This window comes from Nymphalis io, chromosome 15, assembly GCF_905147045.1.
Source record: "Nymphalis io chromosome 15, ilAglIoxx1.1, whole genome shotgun sequence".
Lineage (NCBI taxonomy): Eukaryota > Metazoa > Arthropoda > Insecta > Lepidoptera > Nymphalidae > Nymphalis > Nymphalis io.
Genome location: NC_065902.1, coordinates 10412437 through 10438125, shown reverse-complemented (window position 1 = coordinate 10438125; position 25689 = coordinate 10412437). Strand labels below are relative to the sequence as shown.

At 32.8% G+C, this 25689-nt stretch overlaps 2 protein-coding genes across 6 annotated transcripts in view; one reads left to right on the top strand and one right to left on the bottom strand.

Annotated features, from left to right (window-relative positions):
- LOC126773785 (protein kinase C, brain isozyme) overlaps positions 1 to 25689 on the top strand; it is a 519888-nt gene that overhangs the window by 209793 nt on the left and 284406 nt on the right. For all 4 annotated transcript variants that reach the window (XR_007669771.1, XR_007669772.1, XR_007669773.1 and 1 more), the window contains exons 2-6: positions 11398 to 11429; positions 15091 to 15173; positions 22249 to 22360; positions 24137 to 24265; positions 25395 to 25591. Coding sequence is in view for 1 of the 4 variants with exons in the window: in XM_050494939.1 (XP_050350896.1) it covers positions 11398 to 11429; positions 15091 to 15173; positions 22249 to 22360; positions 24137 to 24265; positions 25395 to 25591 (553 nt within the window). In the remaining 3 variants the exon portion in view is untranslated. The remainder of the gene's footprint in view (positions 1 to 11397; positions 11430 to 15090; positions 15174 to 22248; positions 22361 to 24136; positions 24266 to 25394; positions 25592 to 25689) is intronic.
- LOC126773860 (uncharacterized) overlaps positions 1 to 25689 on the bottom strand; it is a 381320-nt gene that overhangs the window by 229089 nt on the left and 126542 nt on the right. The gene's annotated exons all lie outside the window — the stretch shown is intronic.

Genomic DNA, 25689 nt, shown 5'->3' with positions numbered 1-25689 from the left:
ATATTATAAATGTGAAAATGGGTTTGTTTATTTGTTTGTTTGTTACGCTTTCATGTCTTTACATAAATAATAATCATGAAATTATGTGTTCTCGCGGCACATAAAAGCACATAGTATAATAACTGAACATTGCTTTTTCTAAGAGAGAGAAAAAGACGAAAATCACAAAAAAGAAAAAGGAACGTCGATGAAAATATTTACAATTCAGCCATAAAAACTAAATTGTATTTTATATTTAAAATTCCATAATACGAATTCAAATTGGACACTTGTACGCGTAAAGTTAAAAATGCCGTCGAAAATAAACCCGTAGTATGTATATATCATAAGTGATATTACAGACAGCAGTCGCAGCGGTAGGTTGGCGTAACGCCAGACCCCTACCGTAATTATACGCACGGATTTTAATGTTGTTATTTATTATTTAGTAGGTTTCATTCTCGACTCTCATCGCGTTGACGCGGTGATACATTTTTTATGACAACTTTATTTTTACTTTGTAATTCGAAAATGAAGACAGAATCGTTTCTGATCTTCTTTTTTTAGGAATGTTCAAAACTGCTTGCCAAGACACTGGCAACGCAAAAAGAATTAAACCTCTTACACGATTAATGCCTCGCCATCGGCCTAAGAAGTTTCGTCCTTGTAGCTGTAATTCCACTGACTCACTCACAGATCTCTCTTGCTCGAGTGACATTTATAATAACGCTCTTCGTTTTTCTTATGCCAGCTTTTATATGTAATAAATAACGATCGAGACGTCAGCGAAGCTTTCTATTATGATTATCAAACAGCCCATTTGACATTTATTTTAACAATGAAATATGTTTATGATTATGGGTTTTCTAAATGACGTACCTTACGGATTTACTTATTAACACTTATAAGTTAAGCACTTTTGATCTTTCTGTCATTATTGACATTCGAAAGAAGAAGTCTCAGCATTATTAAACTAAGGGTATATTCTGACCGAGATCGGAAATCAGTTGGAGACTTTGATTTTATCTATATCTCGTTTTTTAAAATGTAAAATACTCTACTTTTTTACTGGTGGTAGAGCTTTGTGCAAGCTCGTCTGGGTAGGTACCACCCACTTATCAGATATTCTACCGCAAAACAGCAGTACTGTATTATGTACCGTAAAATAGCAGTATGTATGTAGTATTGTTGTGTTCCGGTTTGAAGGGTGAGTGAGCCAGTCTAATTACAGGCACAAGGGACATGACATCTCAGTTCCCAAGGTTGATGGCGCATTGGTGATGTAAGCCCACTTACCATCAGGTGGCCCAAATGTTCGTCCGCCTTCCTATTCTATAAAAAATAAAAAATCAACTTTTCTTTAACAAAATCTAAAAAATTCATAAAACAATATTTTTATATATTTGCTTTATTTTTTATAATTATCAATGCAGCGCCATCTGTAAGAACACATGTTCTTTATCACACTGTCTTCTTTCACAACTTAATGACACTTCAAATCGTACAAAGTCAAAGTCAAAAATCTTTATTCAATATAGAAGCTTTGCACTTTCTTATTGAATGTCATAAATCTACCACATGAAATGTTATTTCTGTATAACAACATAAAATGGACACGGCTACCTTTTTATATCTAACAAATGCTCCCCCTACCACACAAGCGCGAAGCCGTGGGCGAAAATTAGTCATCTATATAACAAGGCAATATATAATCATGCTATATATAGCTTATGTAATATGTACCTATTATATATGCCTTATTATATGGGCCTCTTGTTGTAACGCCGCAGGCCGGGTACAATTCCACGGTCGAGCTAATAAAAAGTTATTGGGTTTTTATGTCAAAGAATTCTCAGTAGCAGCCCGGAGTCTGGAAGTTGGAAGCGTGTACACTCCCGAGCCTCGAAAAGCACGTAAAGCCGTTGGTCCTGCGCCTGAACTCTTTCCGGTCGGGTCGGATTGCCGTCCCATCGGATTATGAGTGTTAGGGAATAGAGAGTGCATCTGTGTTTGCGCACACACTCCTGCACTATAACATCTCCTGCGTAGTTGGCTAATCTCTCTTGAGATTGGCCGCCGTGACCGAAATCGGTCTAGAGACCATTATTATTATTATGTGCCTATAAACTAAGATACTATGATAGTACAAATATCAATCGAATTTTATTAGTATTCGCGTGAATATTCAAAATTAATCGAAGAAAACTTATATATGGTTTTAGTGTGATAAGAAGTTTCTGTCCAATCGCCATGGGTTCTATAAAACTTTGCCCGTAAAGAAAAGAAATATTACATATTGCTTTAACTTCATGATAGAGAAACTTAGACTCAAGTCTCCGAAGACTTTGGAAATGCTAATATTTTTATCGACGTCTTTCGATTATTATAATCTTTTCTTGGTGAATAGGTATTCACTCTTCAAATATTCTACCGCCAAATAGCATATTTAGAATTTTTGTGTTGCGGTTTGAAAGATGAGTAAGCCAGCTTAACTACATAACATCTTAGTTGGTTTTTGGCGACCAAGGTTGGTGGCACGTTGGTGATGTACAAAATGGTTAATATACATTTCCATTGACTATAATAACATGTGGTCCGCTTGTTTGTCCTCCTAACTAATATAAAAAAATATATATAAGACTCGCTTTTAAACGCGGCTTTTATCATGTTCATCATAATAGAATGATCATGTATTGATGAATATATACCGCGTGTTTTTGGAGTATCATAGCAGGGTATATTTTTTCCGTAATTTATATCATGCAAGCATAATTGACTAGCCGGTTGGCGTGGTTGGTGGATGCTTGCTTTTCACGCCGAAGGTGGGTTCGATTCCCACCCAGGACAGATATTTGTGTGCATGAACATATCTGTTTGTCCTGAGTCTGGATGTAATTATCTATATTATGTATTTACAAAAGGAAAATAGTTTATGTAGTATATCAGTTGTCTGGTTTCCATAGTATAAGCTCCGTACAAGCTTAATTTAGATGGCCTTGTATGAAAAATGTCCCAAGATATTATTATTATTATTACAATATCCCTACGACATAAACAAACGCACCCACACAGATACTCCTGAAAACAGAATCCAACGAAAAAGAAATAGAATATTGGTAATAAATAACTTCAAATTCATATATTATAGAAATATATATAACCTCAAAGATTATATGTCCCATAGAACTGTAGTTTTTAATCAAAAAATGGGAAACTTTTAGTTGAAAATGAAAACTCCACGCCACAGCAGTGAAAGCTATCATAGTTACTATTGTAACTCCGATGTTATCTCGCCATCCGGCGTTTCGCGTCATTACTACACGAGTATAAAGACAAGAACTAGACTTATAGATAACGGGACAATACCAGTTAATATGAAAGCGGCAATTTACTTAGTCTAGCGCGTTTACGCAACCTATTTGTATTATTAATTAGATCACTAATAAAGGTTTTTTTTATAGAATAGGAAGGCGGACGAGCATGTGGGCCACCTGATGGTAAATGGTCACCAACGCCCATAGACATTGGCATTGTAAGAAATGTTAACGATCGCTTACATCACCACCAACCTTGGGAACTAAGAGGTTATGTCCCCTGTGCCTGTAATTACACTGGCTCATTCACCCTTCAAACCGGAACACAACAATACTAAGTACTGCTGTTTTGCGGTAGAATATCTGATGAGTGGGTGATACCTACCCAGACGAGCTTGCACAAAACTCTACCATCAGTAAATTATTGAGGTTATATAAAAATACAGCGCTGACAGAATAAAGAAAAAAAAGGCACCCCAGTTATGTTACATAGGTGATAACCGTATGAACAATAAAGAACAAAGCAAAATCTAAATACAATATAGAAAAAGCTTTTCAAATTACAAATTAAAGGTTAAAGAAAACTTTATTAAAAAATGTATTATGAGCGTTATATAATTAAATGTTATCGGTATAAATGTCCACATCCTTGATTATGTCAACTGTTAAATTCAACGCTTCGACCAACGCGTATATAATTTAGAATAACCTAATATTTATTTAAGTTAAGTTGATTATAAATTTTGTTTCAATGTTATTAAATTTCGTGATATGATTTTTACAACTACCAACATTAAAATGATTTGACTTTTGTATAAATAGCGATGTATTTACAATGAACGATCATAATTATTGTTGAACTTGAGCAGGGTGGTTAGTCTGCCTGTGTAATAAATATTGTTTAAATCAACACAACACTTCTTTCGCTATCCTGGCTCATCTTCCGTTTCATCATACATCTCATAATTATTTTGACTGATGAATTACGTAAAAGGTCCGATTTGGAGTTAGTATTCGTTCGTTTAATTAATAAATTAAATCAAAAATAGTTACATTTTCAGTTATTCTTTTTCATAATTTTTACTTATACTAATCTGTCGTTAATCAAACGTGCGATGCAAATTCTCACAACGTCTGTAAAAATCAAAGTCTCGAATTATACTGAAATCGATATAATAAGGCTCTTTACAGACAGCGTTACTATGGGATTTATAAATTTAAATAAATAAATTAGTGGTCAAATAGATTAGAAAGGCGGACGAGCATATGGGCCACCTGTTGGTAAGTGGTCCCCAACGCCTATTGACATTGGCATTGTAAGAAATGTTAACCATCGCGTACATCACCAATGCGCCACCAACCTTGGGAACTAAGACGTTATGTCTATGTTTGTGCAAGTTTCGTCTGGGTAGGTACCACCCACTCATCAGATATTATACCACAAAACAGCAGTACTTGATATTGTTGTGTTCCGGTTTGAAGGGTGAGTGAGCCAGTGTAATTACAGGCACAAGGGACATAAAATCTTAGTTCCCAAGGTTGGTGGCGCATTGGATATGTAAGCGATGGTTGACATTTCTTACAATGCCAATGTCTAAGAGCGTTGGTGACCACTTACCATCAGGTGGCCCATATGCTCGTCTGCCTTCCTATTCTATAAAAAAAAAAAATATATTATATAGATTATTTGAACAGACCAACGCTAATGCAGTGCAAGCCTCGCCTTTCATGTCATACTATCAATACGCATATTTATCTCCTTATTAATACATCCCACTGCGAATTCTATTCAAATGACAACTTCGGAAAATACTCGTACGAGTGACGTGAATACTTGCCTGGGTTCAAACCCGGGCTAACACCATCTCTTGAATATTAACGATTTTGTGAATGAAGACTAATCAAGAAATTGAGTTTGCAAAGTATATTGCTGACGTTACTAACAGAAATCTTATTATTATGAATTAATTTGTTGTTCGGATGTATGTTAACACTGAACGGATTGTATTTTAAGGAATATAAATATGGATAAGTCGATTATTTCGTAAATTGGACAGAGAATACTCCTTTGTTTATTTTTTTACAAAGAAATATATTTTTGTATTAAAATTTACGTCTGGTTTGTTAGAGGGTGGGTATCAGCTTGGTAGTCGTCGATGTGGAAATCAATAGATAGAAATTATAGTGCAAAATTATGTGCGCAAACACAGGTACACTTTACGACTTTCGGAGTGTGCACACTTTCAACTTACAAACTCTAGGCTACTACGCAGAATTTTTCCCAGAAAAATCCAATAACTTTTTATCGACCCGACTCGAACCCAGGATCTCGGAATCTGTTTAACTTAGTCTTTTCATCGGAATAATTAAGAATAAGGGTTATTACCGAACTAAAATATGTTGAATAATTTTGATTATGAAAAAAAAATATAGCTACAATATAATAGAAGATAATATAATAGAAGTTCTACAAATTATGGGAATTGAACATTTGACGTTTGACAAAGGTTTCTGGACATTTACTTTTTTATTAGTAAGTTTACTGAAATTCTCGATCACACCAGCGCTCGAACTGAACCAATTTAGCTGATCATGTAATCGATCATCGACATTCAATCAATCTGCTTCGCTTCTTTTTGTCTTGTGTTACTTTATGAAATTGTGCTTTACTTTAATAAATAAAATTAGATAAAGTATTCTATCATTATGTAATATTTTGATGAGAAGGTCAAAATCAAAAAAAAAAAAAAAAACCTTCTCATCAAAAAGAGGAGAGGAGGCCTTTAGCCCAGCAGTGGGACATTCACAGGCTGTTACGGTTACGGTTACGGTACGGTAATATTTTATTTTTTATATATTCACATTATGAAGAACGAATGGTAAAATCAACAAGCTTTATAAAATATAAAGATGTAATATGATAAAAAATGTAACTACTATAACAGTAGAGTGAACGCGTTTGTATAAAAGATGCCTTAAATTCAATCCTTCTTTTAGTTGGCTCTGTTTTAAGTGGGTGCAGATTATTTCGGCAATGTCACATAGAAAGGAGAAGACAAGGAAGAGATCAATCTGTTATACCCTTTGCTAGGAATAACACCAAGTGGATAATCAAGATTACAATGCCAGCATTTGACGAGCCGGTTGGCGTGGTTGGTAGAGACCAGCCATTCACGCCGAAGGTTGTGGGTTCGATTCCCGCCGAGGATAGACATTTGTGTGCATGAACATGTCTGTTTGTCCTGAATCTGGGTGTAATTATCTATATAAGTATGCATTTAAAAAAGAAAAATAGTATATAAGTCGGCTGTCAACATTTCATGGATGAGTAATGAAGTAAGCTCTTACACCACTGCCGTAGTATAAATTGTTACACTGTCTGAAAATAAAATCATGCAGGGATATAAAGAAATAACGTAAATGAAAACAATAAAATGGTAAACGCACGCAACACCATATGGAGATTTTATTTATTACTTTATTGCACAACATAAAAGTTGACATAAGAATAACAGAAAATAATAATTCAAACAGCAAATTTGGTTATTTAATAAAAAACAAAGGACTAAAGTAGAACAAGAATGATTAAGTTTATGTGTTTTGTTTAAGAGCACTATTTGTGTATACAATTAAAAGTCACATCTATGTAATCAGAACATGTAAATTATGAGTGTTTGCTTTCATGAGTGTACAATGTACATACGATTGGTTTTTTTTCTAAGATATCCTGAGATATATCCTGGGACATTATTCACACACGGCCCTCTAATCCCAAACTAAGCAAAGCTTGTACAATGGAAATCAGACAACTGATATACTACATATACTACTTTTCTTTTATAAATACATACTTTTATAGATAATTACAGATAATACAGTCTGGGACTCAGAACAAACAGACACGTACATGCAAACAAATGTCTGTCCTGGGTGGGAATCGAACCAACAACGTTCGGCGTGAAAGGCAAGTGTCTGCCAACCAGCCCGTCATATTCGTGCCATACCTACGGATCCCCTGTTCCAAACTAATAACGAATGCAGTAGGCAGTCCGTATAATTGAGATAATACCGTTAGTGCAAGCGGGAATTCAATTCCATTGCTTGTCCGATTGACTATGATTTTTCAAAGCCAATATTGAACTAGAAAAGTCATTCCTGTATTTTAAAATTCAAGTTAAAACTATTTGTAACACATATATATACTTGAAGCATTTAATATAAATTTTAAAGTTTTAAAATTTACTATAACCACATTTTATAGTACAATCACCGTAGGATTCCACAAGCTTAAGGTCGCTCAGCTCAGCTATGGAACGCGCGATGCTTGGGGTTTCTTTGGCAGATAAAATCCGAAATGAGGACATTCGCTACAGAACTAAAGTCACCGATATCGCGCGTAGAATTAGCAAGCTGGTGGTGGAAGTGGGCTGGTCATGTCTCCAGGCGCATCGATGGCCGATGGAGCCGACACGTGTTAGAGTGAAGACCAGACTTAGCTTAGGTAAACGTAGTGTAGGACGCCCTGTGGTAAGGCGGACCGACGATTTGAAAAAGGTGGCAGGTACGAGATGTTTGGCGTTCTATAGGAGGCTTTTGTTCAGCAGTGGACGGCGATAAGTTGAAAAAAAATTAGACAAATCTTCTTATGTTTGAGGTTAGATAAAATTCATTTGATAGTTAACAAAGAATAAATGTCTAACTTGGTGTATAAAGTAACTTCCTATTCTATAAAATTAAAAAAAAACTTCACTGTTTAGAGAACCAAAGTCAAATATTAGGGTCGCTTCTAGAAGGTACAGTATCTTTTAATGTCATTTACGCTTCGGAAAAATCGTGTTTTACTATATTTCACAGCGTTATATCAGTATTCATATTTCCTGGTATTGAATTCACTGTATCCGCAGTAAATAAAATTGTATTGAATTTTCCGAACCAGACATAATAATTATTACCAGTTGATTTAAAAAGGAGCTCCGTATTTTACTTGAAGTCTAATTGCGAAGTAAAAAAGTCAATATTAGTTATATGTAACAGGATGTGAATATTCCACCACGCTGCTCCAATGCTGGTTGGTGGAAAACACATGTGGCAGAATTTCAGTAAAATTAGACACATGCAGGTTTCCTAACGATGTTTTCCTTCACCGTCAAGCACGAGACGAATTTTAAACACAAATTAAGCACAAAAAAATTCAGTGCTGCCGATAATCGTGTTTGAACTCACGATTATCGGCTAAGATTCACGCGTTCTACCCAGTAAAACTATTATTTTAGAACTCGCGTAATGAGAATTGCTTACAATTCGTAGCTTCCGTTTTAAAGTAAACTTATGTTCTTACTTCTATAACATAAGACAGACAGTTGCATGCACCAACGTTGTATTTTTATTGACATAAGTAATATTTCATCTACGTTATTTAATAATCGCCACTACAAGTCTGCTGTTGAGATATTATTAAACAAACAAATTATTTAATAAAGTAACACTAAGTGAGACCTTTACACTGGCTCTCAAGCCAAGTTGACATGTTTTGCTTGACGGTAGAAATGTTAGGTAGTTCATTGTCTACACTGACGCATAAGAGCGAATAAGCCGGTTTTTTCAGGCACAGGGGACATAACGTCTTAGTTCCCAAGGCTGGTGGCGCATTGGCGATATAAGCGATGGTTAACATTTCTTACAATGCCAATGTCTGTGGGCGTTGCTGACCACTTACCATCAGGTCCATGCTCGCCTATCTATTCAATGAAAAAAATAAGAAATAGAAAATTTTAACTGCAAACAAAACTGTAATACTCTTCAAAGAAAGTAACAGACAATCGAAGACCTTCTAGATAAAGGAATTTTGTATATACAAGTCTTTGCGAATACAAAGTGAAAGTCGTTTGAAAAAGACAATGATTTTTTAGCCTCGTAAACCATTGTGCTGTCGCAGCTTAGTTTCAGAATATATTCATCTCACTTTAACCATCGCTCACCGTCTGAAACAGAAAGAGAGGTTGTGTAGGTTGTTTTTATATATGCCATGAAAATATTTCGAGACGATTTTGATAATTTTCAAACAATAAATAAATTATGTCATAATCAATTATATTTTTCAATTTTAATAACGTTTTTATTATTGGAACGTTAACGTTTTAATATTGGAATTTAATTTCAGTACCAATTTTTATCATCCTTCTTCTAATATTTCTAATTTTATCGCAAAATGGTAAAGCTATGTAACCTTGCTCTAGTAGTGGCAATAGCTCAAGAGGTCAGAACCAAATCCCTCGAACTGGCGGAGCTTTTTTGTAGCAAGTGATTAATGGATATGAAAACCGTTTCCTGATATATAAACCACTTCTCGACAAGATAGCATCAATCTTCGAATATCGATTGAGAGTTACTTGCATCTACATTAATCATTACTATGTATTACTATATATATATAAAGGATTCATGATAATCACTCCATACAAAGGGTTAATCCATCCAAACTCTCAATGGGTTTTCCCTTATTATGAAAGTTTTCTCAGTAAGTAGAACATTTTTGGAGATCCACATGCTGATGGTCAGCGATGGGATAGATATTGGATATATTGAACATTCATTGTAAATGGGCTCCTTTCTATCCCACTGACAGTGATGACATTATCAATTATATATGATTTACTTTTAAAATTCAGTAACATATGAAACATGTTCAATCCCAAATTCCCAAAAATTTAAAAACACTGTATAGCATGGATTGATTGATATATATATGAATTTAATTTAATTTCAATTCAATTATTTTAGTGTGTTTATTATATTATTTTTATAATTTTGTAGTTATAAATATTCAATGTTATTAAGATAATTTCTAATGTTCTAGAAAAGTATTGTCATACTTAATTATTATTAATCATTATTGTTACATGATTTTAAATTATTAAATACCACAATTTAGTAATTTATTAATTTAATTGATTATTATATGAAGATCAACTGACTGTAATTTATAACATTTTAATGGGCAAACCGTGTACACATGTTTAGGAATGTAATTTAGCTTAAAATTGTATAAATTCATAATTTTAAAGTATGTCCTTTATTTTATTCTGTTTGTGTAACTATAAAAATAAATAAATATTTAACTTCACAAATGTTTATGCAAACTGTACTATTATTATTGGTGATACTATATAAAGTAAGTATATAAAAAGAGGATTAAAAGTAGCAACTTTGAAATGCTGAAATGCTCAAATAAAATTTACTGTACTTATAGGAAAAATATGTGTCAGAACCGAGAGAATTTCAACAAGATTTTCACTTATATAAAGGTTTTATTGAAAATTATTTATGATGTTCATCGATAAGTAAATACGTGCGTTTCGCTTGGCAAGCCGCTATGACCGCACAATATTACTAATGGGATTCCGAGCTGCATTTTATATTATAGCGTAATATAAAAGGTGACATTAACTTTATTAATGCAATTTTAAAGATTACCTTCGCCGGAGCATTAGAAAATTACGTCGAGTTGAAAGGATCGAAATTAAAGTGGTATTTGACGTCTTGGGAATTTATTAAAAGGTGACCTTTGACTCAATGACATACTAAGATTAATTTTATAGCTTATTTTTATAATGGTGCCCTAAATTTATAGTCTTAATAAGATTTCAGTTTACTTTACTCTAGTTAAGTTGTAATGCGCTTATTTATTGTCTATTTAATCTTGACCTCAAACACATGCCTTACATAGGCCTTGAAGCCTCTTTGGCATTGTCTGCCAAGCAATTTATAATATGTGAAATCTGTAACTATTCCACTGCTGGCCTCCTTTCCTCGTGAGATGAATTATAAACACAAAGAAAGCACACAAAAAATCAGTAGTACTTACTTGGCAAGTAGTAAGGTTATAAATAAATGATTATACAAATAATAAAATTTGAATAATTTTTTTTAATAAAGTCACCTATTAGTCAGTGTCGCGACACAAAAAACGTGAAATCACAACTCTGGTTTATAATCACATAATATCCTTGAAAACCTCTTTCTTTTAATTTGAAATACATTATAAAATATTTTACTCGCTGCTTCTGAATATATTTTTATATTAAATTATTTTATCTTGTTTCAGGGGCTTCGGTAAACAAGGCTTCCAGTGTCAAGGTATGGTATAATTTTAGGTAAATTGTTTATGTCAATTATAATCACATTCACGTCGAATTTTATATAAAATATACTTTGATATAAATAATACGATAATAATTTCGTATTTGTATTTAAATATGTAAATTCAATGGCAACGTCGTAAGCTGTACGAGCTTCTCTACAGGGAAAAACTAATATATTCGACCGTATAATGTCAAAAAGTGATATGCGACATTGACTATAACAATTTCATTGTTAGAAGTATCCACGCATCGAAATAACTTGTTATACAATATTTTTAAACTAAGTCTTTCAACTTTTTACGAGTGAGAAACAAAGTGAGTTGTAGAAGTTTAGCGGGTTATTTTTGTCTCCTTCTTTCGAATGTCAAATCAATAATTAGAGAAAGAGCGAAATCAGTGTTTAACTAAATAACCGCTAAGCAACTTTTATAAGTGACTTCGTAAGTAAATACTATTTGTCTAGTATTCAAATTCACTTCAGAAAAGTAGATTATAATTTCAGTTGAGGATTTATAACTAAGGTACTTTGCTTTCATTCTTACCCGCAAAAGTTCCATTCAATTCAAACACTCGCCGGTGTCAGCGTTTTATATACCTATCTATGTATAATGAGTTGCAATGATGGCTTTGTGCAGTGCCCGTCTGTTTCGATAGTACAATCTTACCAGTTATTACCTTCAAGTACAAATGACTGTCAAATAACTGATTACATATACGTAACACACCACCAACCATAGATTATGTAATTGTTGGCGCTTTAAAGTGTTAATTTTTTTTTTTACAATACTCATATTTATGTTCGAAGATCGTCATTTACAGCCAATTAGTTAATTTGATCAATTAAAAAAATTACAGTTCCAGTAAGTATATAAATATCCTACCGCTGGTTTCCTCTCCTGTTTAAATATAAATAAAGAGTGAGTTCAAATTAAAGTACTTTTACACATACATGTATTATTAAATATACATAACACGCCACATACAATGCTTGTATGTACATATATAAATATTTATTTCGTGCATCTCGGAAACGGCTATAAAGATTTGGTTCAAATTTTGTATGTATATAATGAGGTGTTGTTTAAAAAAACATAAAACGTTCAGGTACTATTTATTTATATATATAGAAAAAAATTAGTCAAATGCACAACGAAATGTATTGAAAGCGTAACTATTTAGTACATTGTTGATTGCGCCGCCATTTGTAGGAATTAAGTTTGTTCAGTGTACCTGTAATTACACTGACCCACTAATAATATATTCTAGAGCTCACTAAAGCGAAACCATGCATTGAAATTACAATTAATCGTGAATGAGCAATTCCCAGAATGTGCCCAAAATACTAATGCAATATTCAGTATATATAGATAAGTTCATTTGGCAAACAAAATCAATTAAGTCAAGTAACATTCCTCCTCTACTTTTGGGATGTAGGCTTGGACCTTATTCCACCACGTTGCTTTAATATCTCGACGTTTTTTCCTCAAAAACGGGAGAGGAGGCCTTAGCCCAGCAGTGGGACATTAACAGGCTGTTACTGTTACTGCTTTAATATGGTTTGGGGGATACACATGTTGTAGGTCTTTATCTAATTCCTTTTGCCCACAAGCTTGCCTTCAGCACCGTTCACGAAATAAATTATAAACACAAGTTATAAAACTTGGAGTTGTGTTCGCTTGGGTTTGAGTCCGCTTCTCACTGTTAACATGCTAATGTTCCAATCACTGGGCCATCTAGGCTTTTCAATCACCAAATCATTTTTTTTTAATTTATTTATCAATTTAAATAATAATAAAAATACTTAAACTAATAATAATAGCTAAAAAGATACACTGCCTCGTTGGTCTAGTGGCTTGATGTAAGGCCGCAGACCCGGAGGTCCTGGATTCAATTCCTAGGTCGGGCCAATAAAAAGTTATTAGGTTTTTCTGTCAGAAAATTCTCAGTAGCATCTCGGAGTTTGAAAGTTGGAAGTGTGTACACTCCCGTGTACACACTCTGAAAGCACGTAAAGCCGTTAGTCCTGCGCCTGAACTCTTTTCGGTCGTGTCGGATTGCCGTCCCATCGGATTATGAGAGTGAGAGAAGAGAGAGTGCACCTGTGTTTGTGCACACACTTGTGCACTATAATATCTCCTGCGCAGTTGGCTAATCTCTCTTGAGATTGGCCGCCATGGCCGAAATCGGTCTGGAGGACATTATTATTATTACAGTACAGATCTAAATACGTTTCAGACACTTTAATAGTGAACTTAATAATATTGTTTTAATTTAAACCTTTGTTTTTTATTTATTTAAAATATTAATTTGAAACGATCATAGAGATATATTACAAGTAATTCATCAATACGTACTAATTGTGATCAACCTATTGATCAAGATTAATTATCCATTAAAATTTGTAATTAGAACGCGTCAATTAAATTTATAGCATTAATTGCTGAATTGATGCTCCAATCTATCTAGTATTGTAGCCCTTTGTGTTGGTCGTGTAATTACAACTATAATTGACGAATCTCTGAAATGTATAGTAAGAAATATTGTAGATTTCTTGTATCTTATTATTTACTTTTTAGTAAAGATTATCAGTTGGCCTATTTGCCTGTATATATATATTTAGCATCCATTATTGAAACTGATTTTATAAACACCTCGAATTGTTATTTATAAAAATAGAACACCAAATCGTATTGATGTAAATAACTCATTCAATTACACTTAAAAATCCAAAAAACACAATTGAACACATTTAACAAATCACATCTTCAAATATGACGACCAATAATGAATTAATTACTTTACCTTTGTGTTCACCAACAAAATGGCGATTTTGAAATTAGCGCGCGTCTTTTTTTTTGTAACAACGCTGTTGTATGAATCAGCGAATCTCCTAACTGTATATTATATATAAATTAATTTGAACATTCCATCAGTAATATTCTGTAAGAACTTACTACGTATCTCACTTGTGAAATGTAATGTTATATATTAAATGTTTTGATACGTGTATCCTTTAAATAAAAAAAATATACTTAGTCGGTTATTTAATAATAAGTGCTTATTATCAAATAAATACTTCAAAAGCTGAGTCTAGCGGTGCAGAGAGGCAATAGTGCCAGCGTCTTGGATACAATGCCACAGGACCAATCTTTTAGACGGCGTGTTTTTTATATAAATTTTTATTGCGTAATTTGTTTTTTTCTTAATAAATTATAGTCAATGTTGCTTATCACTTTCTGAAATATCATGATCGTGTTATGCGGTGAGTTCTGAAGTTGTTATAACAAAATTAATGAGTATGACGGAATTATAGACTGCGATCGACGAGTCGGTTGGCGTGGTTCATAGATGCTTGCCTTTCACGCCGAAGGTTGTGGGTTCGATCCCACCCAGGACAGATATTTGTGAGCATGAACATGTCTGTTTGTCCTGAGTCTAGGTATAATCATTTATATAAGTTTTCTTATGTATTTATATAAGAAAAATAGTATATGTATTATATCAGTTGTCTGGTTTCCATAGTACAAGCTCTGTACAAACTTAATTTGGGATCAGACGGCCGTGTGTGAAAAATGTTCCAAGATATTATTATTATTATTACAGACTGAGATGTGATCAAATATTTACAAAATAATAAACTATAATATTATTTACAGTATGCAGCTTCGTGGTCCACAAGAGATGCCACGAGTATGTTACGTTTACCTGTCCTGGGGCGGACAAGGGTGCAGATTCCGACGTAAGTTGACGTATCTTCATTTAAAATTCCTTAATCGTAATGATCGCGTCCAATGATATTCACATTTACAAATATGTCGCAAGTGTAAAAAACATACATAATATGTTCATAATAATCATAAACTTATTAGGTGTTTGTTTCTTCGATCGTCAGAAAAATGCTCTTCCTTCAAAGTATTTATTCACATGTATGATGGTTAGAATTGAATATGAAATAGTTCATCTATGCTGTCTGAAACCTTTGACCTGAGACTCAGAAACCTGCAGCTTTATAAGCTAGCCAGTAGACCAATGTCGCTGTCGAAAATCTCAAATTAAGACTATTAACATTTATACTTGTGATATACCAACACATACAAGTAGAACGAGTACTTTCTACTAATATTTAAATCGGTTAAATCGGTAAATTTAAATAAAGGTTTAGGTAATTTGGTTAATGTAGATGTTTATAATCACTATAATATGCAATTCTCCTATTATCTCGTTTCTTATACATGGTTGTAATTGTACTACGTACTTACAATCAAATATACGATTAAGTTAACAACGAAATAATATATATATATAATCGTATTCAATAATGCTATTTTATTAATTCTTATAATATATCATAATAAAATATATATATATTTTGGTATAATATTAATAAGTTTATCACAGCATCATCTACTTAGATTCTATGTTAAAATTTCCCGTTTGTTTAGATTGTCTGGAAGAAATGCATATAAAAACAAGTAAATTTACTGGTGGTAGGGCTTTGTGCAAGCTCGTCTGGGTAGGTACCACCCACTCATCAGATATTCTACGGCAAAACAGCAGTATTCGGTATTGTTGTGTTCCAGTTTGAAGAGTGAGTGGGCCATTGTAATTACAGGCACTAGGGACATAACATCTCAGTTCCCAAGGTTGATGGCGCATTGGTGATGTAAGCGATGGTTAACATTTCTTACAATGCCAATGTCTATGGGCGTTGGTGACCACTTACCATCAGGTGGCCCAAATGCTCGTCCGCCTTCCTATTCTATAAAAAAATATATCAGAAAACCAGGTAGGTGGAAATTCTTAATAATTCAGATGGGATCACACACCACTCTACAATCAGATAAAATAAGTTTAAAACGAATAACAAAAATACGATCGATCTATTCTATTTCGATTACGAGTTTTCACTTCAAATGAAACTATTTAAGTGAAACTTTTTAGACGGCGATTTGATAATCCATAGCTGGACGAGAATTTAGAGTATAATTTTAAAGACGTTTCGGAGTTTCGTTACATGACAGAGATGAAAGATATGACATAGAGAGAATTAGAAAGAGAGCTATATACTTTACGAAGTTTTACTTATATCGCGTTTGCTCTAGACCGCAATCTAGATAGCTATGTCAAGATCAGTTCGGTGGACTGAGTAAATATATTAAATGCCGATTCACTCCAACTATAACGGTGTTTCGATTGTAAGTGCCCGGAGATACCGGCAACGAATTCCACAACATGGCTGTGCGCATTATAAAGCTGTTTCAAGGCTCATGGTTTTGATAAGGATTTCACCAATTTTAGACGATATCTTATATATATTTATAATATAACTACATTCACATAAGCCGAGATGGATTAGTGGTTAGAAAACGGTAAAGGAAAACATAGTGAGGAAACCTGCATGTCACTAGTGTGTACACCAACCGCATTGAACCGTGGAAAAGTTCCAAATATTCTTCTCAAAAGAAGAGGAAAGCATAGCCCAGCAGTGGGAATTTTACAGGCTGTTACATTAACACTAAATGAACTAAGCGAGCAACAGTTTATATATATATACGCTTTTAAACATTTTTAATAAATAATGATAAATGAGTAATGACGAGCCGGTTGGCGTGGTTGGTGGATGCTTGCCTTTCACGTCGAAGGTTGTGGGTTCGATTCCCACCCAGGACAGATATTTGTGTGCATGAACATGTCTATTTGACCTGAGTCTGGGTTTAATTATCTATATAAGTATGTATTTACAAAAGAGAAATAGTATATGTAGTATATCAGTTGTCTGGTTTCCATAGTACAAGCACTGTACAAGCTTAATTTGGTACCAGATGGCCGTGTGTGAAAAACGTCTAAGGATATTATTATTATTATATTATATTGATATAAGGTTATTTAATAAAAACATTAACCATAAAAAAAAGAAAATACACTATAAAGTGAAAAATTACTCAATATAATATTAAAAGGTTTTATATGAAATATATAACCATCTGAAATAAGCTATTCATTCTAAATGACAAAGTGAAAACGCTCATCTTTTTTTTTGCTACAAACATTTAAAAATTTCAAACTTTAGTTACGTATGTTCAAACAGATGCAATTAATCCTGAAAACACTTTTTATTAGCCAATCTCAGGCTAGAATGAACGTTTGAAGGTGTGCATTAAAAATACACAATAACGTAGTAACTTCAAATACATTTTATATATGTATATCATATATTTACTGGTGGTAGGGCTTTGTGCAAGCTCGTCTGGGTAAGTACCACCCACTCATCAGATATTCTACCGCAAAACAGCAGTACTTGATATTGTTGTGTTCCGGTTTGAAGGGTGAGTGAGCCAGTGTAATTACAGGCACAAGGGACATAAAATCTTAGTTCCCAAGGTTGGTGGCGCATTGGCTAAAAAATCACAACATATATTTAGCTAAGCCTTCGACGCATCTATGTACTCAAGATGTCCCAAATCCAGAAAGCCGAGATGGCCCAGTAGTAAGAACGCGTGAATCTTAACCGATGATCGTGTGTTCAAACTCGGGCAAGCACCACTGAATTTTCATGTGCTTAATTTGTTCATTATAATTCATCTCGTGCTTGACGGTGAAGGAAAACATTGTGAGGAAACCTGCATGTTTATAATTTCACTGAAATTCTGCCACACGTATATTCCACCAACCCGCATTAAGCAGCGTGGTGGAATAAGCTCCAAACCTTCTCGTCAAAAAGCGAGAGGAGGCCTTGGCCCAGCAATGGGACATTCACAGGCTGTTACTTTACTACACTTTACTGCACTCAAGATGTTGTCCAACACCGTCAAACTCGAAATGAATTATAAACACAAATTAAACGCCCGAAATTGAACTCGTAAGTCTTCGGTCAACACACACGTGTTCTGTCTACTGGATAGGATAACGCTATTTAATTTGTTAACACTACGAACAAGCATAAAGTTGTAATTACTGTTACCAGATTATACATGGTTAGTAAATCTTTTGTGGAACTATGTATAACGCTTACACCGGGATACTAGAAAACATTAACAAATATTAAATTGTAAAATTTAAATCTTTAAACAAAGTTTGCGTGGAAGGATATTACAAAATAATGAAATGATCTCTTGTTTTTTATACAGAAAATAATTATAAAAGAAATAATTGTATATAAAATTAGTTAAAATATACGACTATAATTTAACTAACATTATACAATTTAATTAAACGATTTAACAATATAATATAAAGTTAAAAAAAAAACAAATTAACAATATAATTTCATTAATATTGGCACATTGGCGATGTAAGCGATGGTTAACATTTCTTACAATGTCAATGTCTATGGGCGTTGGTGACCACTTACCATCAGGTGGTCCATTTGCTCGTCTGCCTATTTTTACTATAAAAAAAACATTATTGGGTATACTATCGATACAAATAATTTTTTTTTAATAATAATAGTATGTCTGTATATATACATTAAAAGTTATTACTAATTATAAAATGTAGAATTTATTATAATTCATAAAGTAATTTTACATAAAAGTAAATGCCGTAAATTTACTTTGAAATTAAAAGTAACGTAGTCATGACATATGCCAAAAAAAAAGCAAAACAAAACACACCAACTCTATAAATAGTCTGTGGAAATAAAAGCGATTATATTAAAAAAAAAAAAACATTTCATTCCATTTTTTACCAAACCACTTGAGTAATCAGTTCTCTAAATTATGTGTTGAAAATTGTATATTTTTTTATTTATTAATTTAGTTTAATTTAATTTAATTGATTAATTTAGTTAAAATAAATAAGTCTCTTTTTTCATTTGAATACAATTATAGTTTTCGTATGAATATAACGAAGCCCATTTCCTTCAGGGAGACTCTTAACCCTTGTCTATTTTACTTCGATTTGAACCATTGTTTGTAGAATCATATGAATAAAACATCAAAATTAATCATTCTATCAAAATTATATTAAAAGAAAAATATTGCGTCCAATTCTATTGGATTTTTATTGTAAAATGTTCTATAAAATTAAGTCTCTAATGGTCTTGTTTGTAAACGTTGCTTAGCGACTGTTTTGTTAAGCACGTATTTCTCTCTTTCTGTCATTACTGTTTTGACATTCGAAAGAAGAAGACACAGGAATGTTTAACTGCTCACCCACTAATCAACGTTTATAAGTAATGCCGTAAGTAAATCAGATAAATTGTATTGAAAACGTGGTTTGTATATATAATAGTCCTAGAACACTAACATTGTAAAAAATGTATGAAGGAATCCTATCCATGCAATCGTTTCCTTTTTTATACAGATAATTTAAACATATTTTGTTAATTTAACAGCTTAAAATATATGACCTTCTTTACATAAATAACGCTTTTATAAATGAAAGCTCACTAATGTCATCTTGTGCCTCATAACGTAAGAATCTTATTTTAATTGTTGTGATACACTAGTGTTCTGTCCTAAGCAATATTTTCCTTAAACACTTTTTTATTAATATTTTAATTATTCACAATAACAGCAAATATCTATTAAAATATTATAAAAACATTAATAATATAAAAGTAGCTAGACATAAAAAGCTTCATTACATAATATAAGAATCGATACAATACGATGTTTATTTGGTGGACAAATGTTGGCATTTAATAAAGTGTTTTCCAAACAAAGGCTAATTAAAATTAAGTGTTCAGTGCGCCTCGCACTGCACGCCATATTTACATGCAAACCAATTACTTTGATAAAATTAATATATATATACATGACAATGTATATTATACATAGGTACTATAAATGGGACAGTTTGAATTAGTGATGTCATATACTAAGAATTCGCAACGACTTTGTCCGTGTAAAATATCACCCTCTATAATATAGCTACCTATATTATTATCTTGGCTATCGCTGTATTTAATTCCAATAAGATTTGGTTCAGCAATTTAGTCTTGATGAAGTAATAAATAAACGAACTGATTTTCTTTCGCTTTAAACATTTATTTATTTTTAATATCGAAAAAAATAGTAAAAATTACATAAATTTATATATTAATTAAATTGTATATAACCTGATCAAGTTGTCGCTTAAATCCAATTAATTCATAGCAAGAAACGTGTTTGATAGGAAAATTTACAAAAAAAGGAATAAATAAATAAATTTTATCTAACAGAAAAGAAAACGCTTTTTAAATTAAGAATAAATAAACAGAGAAAAAGGTTTTTAAATGTATTATATGTAAAGGCTACCCAACAAATTGTATTTGAGCTTAATTTAGTTAATTACGAAGCCAATACGAACATTTAATGGAAAGCACCGCAACGTTAATAATAATTAAATATAATTTAGGACGTCGTTAATAACGGTATATAATGTCATTAATTACATCTGATAAATATAATTAAAGCTATTTAAACAGACATTCGCTACAATGTATAACATTATACCCAAAGTTATTTCATTATGTCTGTTATCTGTAATTGTACTCGCATGGTTCTACTCATTACCACTGCGTTGAAGTTGTGACCACTTACCATCCGGTGACCCATTTACTTAAAACAAAAAAAAAGTGCTCCTAAATATTACTCAAACATTCCTTAAAACCAGAACATATTTTTGGAAGGAATAAATCTTTGGAAAGGAGTTCCCAACCCGTTTGATGGTTTTTTGTATCTTCTAATAGAACAATGACATTTATTAGTAGATATAATGTAATATCACAACATTAATAATAGGAGGAATATCACTGGACGAAGTCTAGTGATTAGAAGACGAGAATCTTAACCGATGATTTCGATTTCAAACCCAATGAAGCACCACTGAGTTTTCATTTGCATAATTTGTTTTGGTGTTTATAATCTCGTGCTCGGCGGTGAAGGAAAACATTGTCAGAAAACCTACATGTGGTGGATGATCTGCCACCTGTAATGACCGATCTGCAATTGGAGCAGCGTGGTGGATTAAGCTCAAAGCCTCTCATCCTCCTCAAACGAATCTCATCAAAACGAAGAGGAGACCTCAGTCCCGTAAAATATATTCAAACACAAGTATTCTTTATGGGCCAGATCAACACAGCAAAGTTTCACCACAGTCGGATGAACGACTTAGGTACGCGTAGAAGACAAACATATAGAGAAACATTAATTTTTATTTATAAGATAAAGATGAGAGTTCGTTCTTCAAAAGATGTTTCGTATATAAATACAATTGAATAATTAACAGATGTCATTGAAACTGAAAAATGCCAAGAAGAAAATTGTTATTTTTAATAGGCTTTTATATTTCATAGGCTCTTCAAATTTCTTCCAGTTATGAGAAACTTATTTGACAATTTTAACATCTAAAGAAAAAAATACGAGGAGCTTTTACAAATGCACCATTTTCAATTTAATTAAAAGGCAACAAAACAGGAAAATTCCACCGTTTGATAGGTATCTTTTTGTCTACGGAAGCGCCCGTCGAACCGAATTTTATCGAGTTCAATAAAAACTTACTTTGTCGAAGATGTTATTTACAAACTTTCTCTTTTCATTGAACAAATATTTATTGCGATAATTATTATTTACTTCTCATTAATTACCAAGTTTCTTATTACTCTGTCGATAAAATTGTTTATTTCTAAAGGTCTGAGTTACTTTAGGTATTCCGTAATATAATGTTATTCATTAGGTTACTTCTTATCAATATATAATTTAAATCTTGATAAAACGCTACATCGACTGGTACATTAGCACAACGTAATTGTTATTTTTTTTTAAATAATTCTATCACATACATGTGAATAGAAAAATGATTTACGCGCTAATAAAGATTTCCTACAACAGGACACGCGTACAAAACACAACTTCAAAATTTACACATACTCGTCACCGGCGTTCTGCGATCACTGCGGATCTCTTCTCTACGGGCTAATCCATCAGGGCCTCAAGTGTCAAGGTACAGCGCACATGCGACAGTCTCCGAGCTCCGCTTCGCTTCACAACTGCCTACTGCTACTAAAGCCTATTGCTTCCTTCTTAGATCTGTTTTCAGCTTGGTGGTGGTTCTTTATGCTCATGCGTATTTTATTTTAGTATTTTATGTATACTTTTCTTTTCTAACTCTGTTTTATATTTCGTCCCATCGACAAATTTAGGAGCGGCATTTACGACGATTACGGGAGGAATCCTCGTGTATTGTATATTTTGGGAACTTTGGTATTAATTAATTAAACGATTTATTCTTGCAAAGGCCGCGTACGCCCCCCACAAATGGAACAATTGGACGTTCATTACGCCAACGTTTTGTGACCATTGCGGCACAATGCTTCATGGTCTCGCCCACCAGGGATATAAATGTGGAGGTATAAAATATGACTAAATCGGTCTCAGAGGAACTTAGCACCCGACGTAACCCCTTAGCGGCAGATGGATTGATGTCACGGAAATTGTAAAGTCACTGTATAATGTCGTAGATGTCTGCATATCGTGTGAAAAAAAAATACGTGTTCCCGCATATTGAAACCATTTGAAGTCCCCCTGCACTCGAAAAGTTAATTTACTCGGAAGAGCAAACCAATTTAGAAGTCGAATTAGAGAATATTCAGCTGATCATTCAGCTCGATCCGAATGAATTGATGGATTTGAACTTAATCCTGAGTTTACCTATATTAATGTGGATGTCCTTCGAACGAACGCATTTTTCACTTTAATATATAATCATATAAACGTAGTTAGCTATATTAAAGATTTAAAATTCTAAGCTACTTGTTTGTGCTTTAGTTGCGTATTTCATATCTGTTTGATGTTTGCGTAGAACTTCACAACACTGATATCAAGCATGCTCTTATTGTTATTTACTTTATTCGCTCGCCACTTGTTTTCTATTCAATCTAGAAATTTCTGCGTAATCATGTAATAATTTAAAAAAAAAATACATTTTTACATCAAGGTTTTATTTAATCCGTATATAAATACAATTTAACTTTAATATTATCTTGTTTTGATTGTATGATCACAAAGAGCTAGGCCAGTTGCGTCGAATTGGCTTAAAATAAGAGTTTCAAGATTCAATTAATCAACGCTTACTAACAAGTGAAATTAAAAAAAAACCTCTAATGTACGCGATTTCTTTACTTATACTCTAGTAAATATTTATGCATGTTAATATAAAAATAATATTGTCGTACATTAAAATTATACCGCATTATTTGTTCTAGTAATTTTATCGTGCAGTTTCTATTTGTGTAGAATTTAATCTTTTAAAGTAGTAATCCGCTACAGTTTTATACTGTTTTTGTAATCTATCACTTAAGTACATTATAGCCACAAATCAATTGTCTAAATGTACTTGTGAATAATGCATGAGTGTTATGTTTATCTGATCACAATAACGAGTCTTATTTTCTCTTTTAAACATATTTTCCTTTTAGAGGTTCTGAGCCCTTCCTTTTCCTGTTCCTTTGAAAGGTTTGTTACCCTATCACTAAGCCTATGCTGTCTCAAATTTTATGTAATACATATATGGGTTATACCGCTATTTATGACAAATAAAAATAGCAATATAAAGTATAATATATATATATACCAACTCGCTCTTAGCGAGTCTTTCGTTTGAATTTCATCTCAACGTGTATGTATATATATTTTTGTCTTTATGTTATAGTAGTTGGGTTTTAATTAATAATCGTTCATCATTGTTAAGTATAGTAATTCGAAATGCGTTATATTTTAGCATGCGACATGAACGTTCACAAGCGATGCGAGGAATCAGTTCCGAATCTTTGCGGCTGCGACCACACCGAGCGCCGCGGACGTATCCAGCTCTCCGTGTCTTGCCAAGGGTACAAGCTTACCGTTATAGGTGAGTTTGTTTATTTGAATATATATTGAATCTATATAGAAGAGAAATAACACCGACTGACTGCCACATCACGTGACCATCGAAACTATAGTACCGATTGACTTCTTCTTTCACGGCGTAGACTTGAACTAAAAAAATTACGAAAATCCTATCCAAAAATATTATTTTATCATTTAAAACTTGAATCACAGAATATTTCAACTAAATTAAAAAAAATAAAGGGGTTACTTTATTTGAATTTTACCCGTAAGCTAGAACGGGTAGTAAGGCACTAGGCCTTATAGTATCAATTATTAAACAAAACTCTTTGTAATTACTTGTTAATTAATAGTTAGTATATTTAGTGTCTAGATTATAGTTGATTGGTAGATGTTAGTAGATGGCGCTGTAGCCATATTATTAATAATTCTATAACGTTCAAAATTATTCAAATTCGCTACATTATTCAGGTATAACGCCATAATACGGGAGAAACCGCGAGTCAGTGCTATTATATTATATTATAAATTCGAAAATTGTTTTTTAACTCAATCTTAGACAACTAGAAAAAAACTAGAACAGATTCTAAAGAAATGTCACTTTGTCATACGATAATTCGATTTTATATTTTTTTATTATAAATAAGTATTGTTACATTTTAATTAACGCTTCTAAATAAATAAACGCCTCGCTATTGTATACAATCCTGTTAAAGAAAATATTTGTGTCGTAATTAGTTATTTAATAAACAAATTTATATAGAAATCTATCTTCGTTTGAGGGTAAGCGCAAATGTATTATTTGTACCCCAAAATAGGACCTTATTATATTTAATTCATCTACTGCCTAACGTTTTCCCGGCCTAGTAACGTCAGGGTCCGCTTATTATATTTAATTGTGTTAAAAAAACATGAATTAGTAATACTGCCTTCAAACAGTCAACTTTTTGTAGAAATCGATAAATATTATAAGAAATCATCGTATTAAACATTACATACAAATAAGTATATATTCGTAATATCTCACGCTACACGTCTGAAACTCAGATAACCGCGATCATAGTGTATCGTTTATCCAAAAGAAGATACATTTTCAAAGACAATATTTTATAAAGTGTTTATTGAACAGCAAATATTTGTTCCACTTCTAGTGAAGCAAGGTCGAAACTTGATCCCTATGGACCCGAACGGCCTGTCTGATCCCTATGTGAAGTTGAAGCTTATTCCGGACTCGGACAACGTGAAGAAAAAAACCAAGACCATTCGTAGCACACTTAATCCCGAATGGAATGAGACCCTCGTTTTTGATCTTAAACCCGAGGATAAAGATCGACGACTCCTCATTGAGGTAACTTTGATGAACGTTCCAACACTTATACTTAAATACGCTAGCAGCGTTTAAGTTATAATAATAGTCCCACTGAAGGTCAAATCTTACTAAAATCC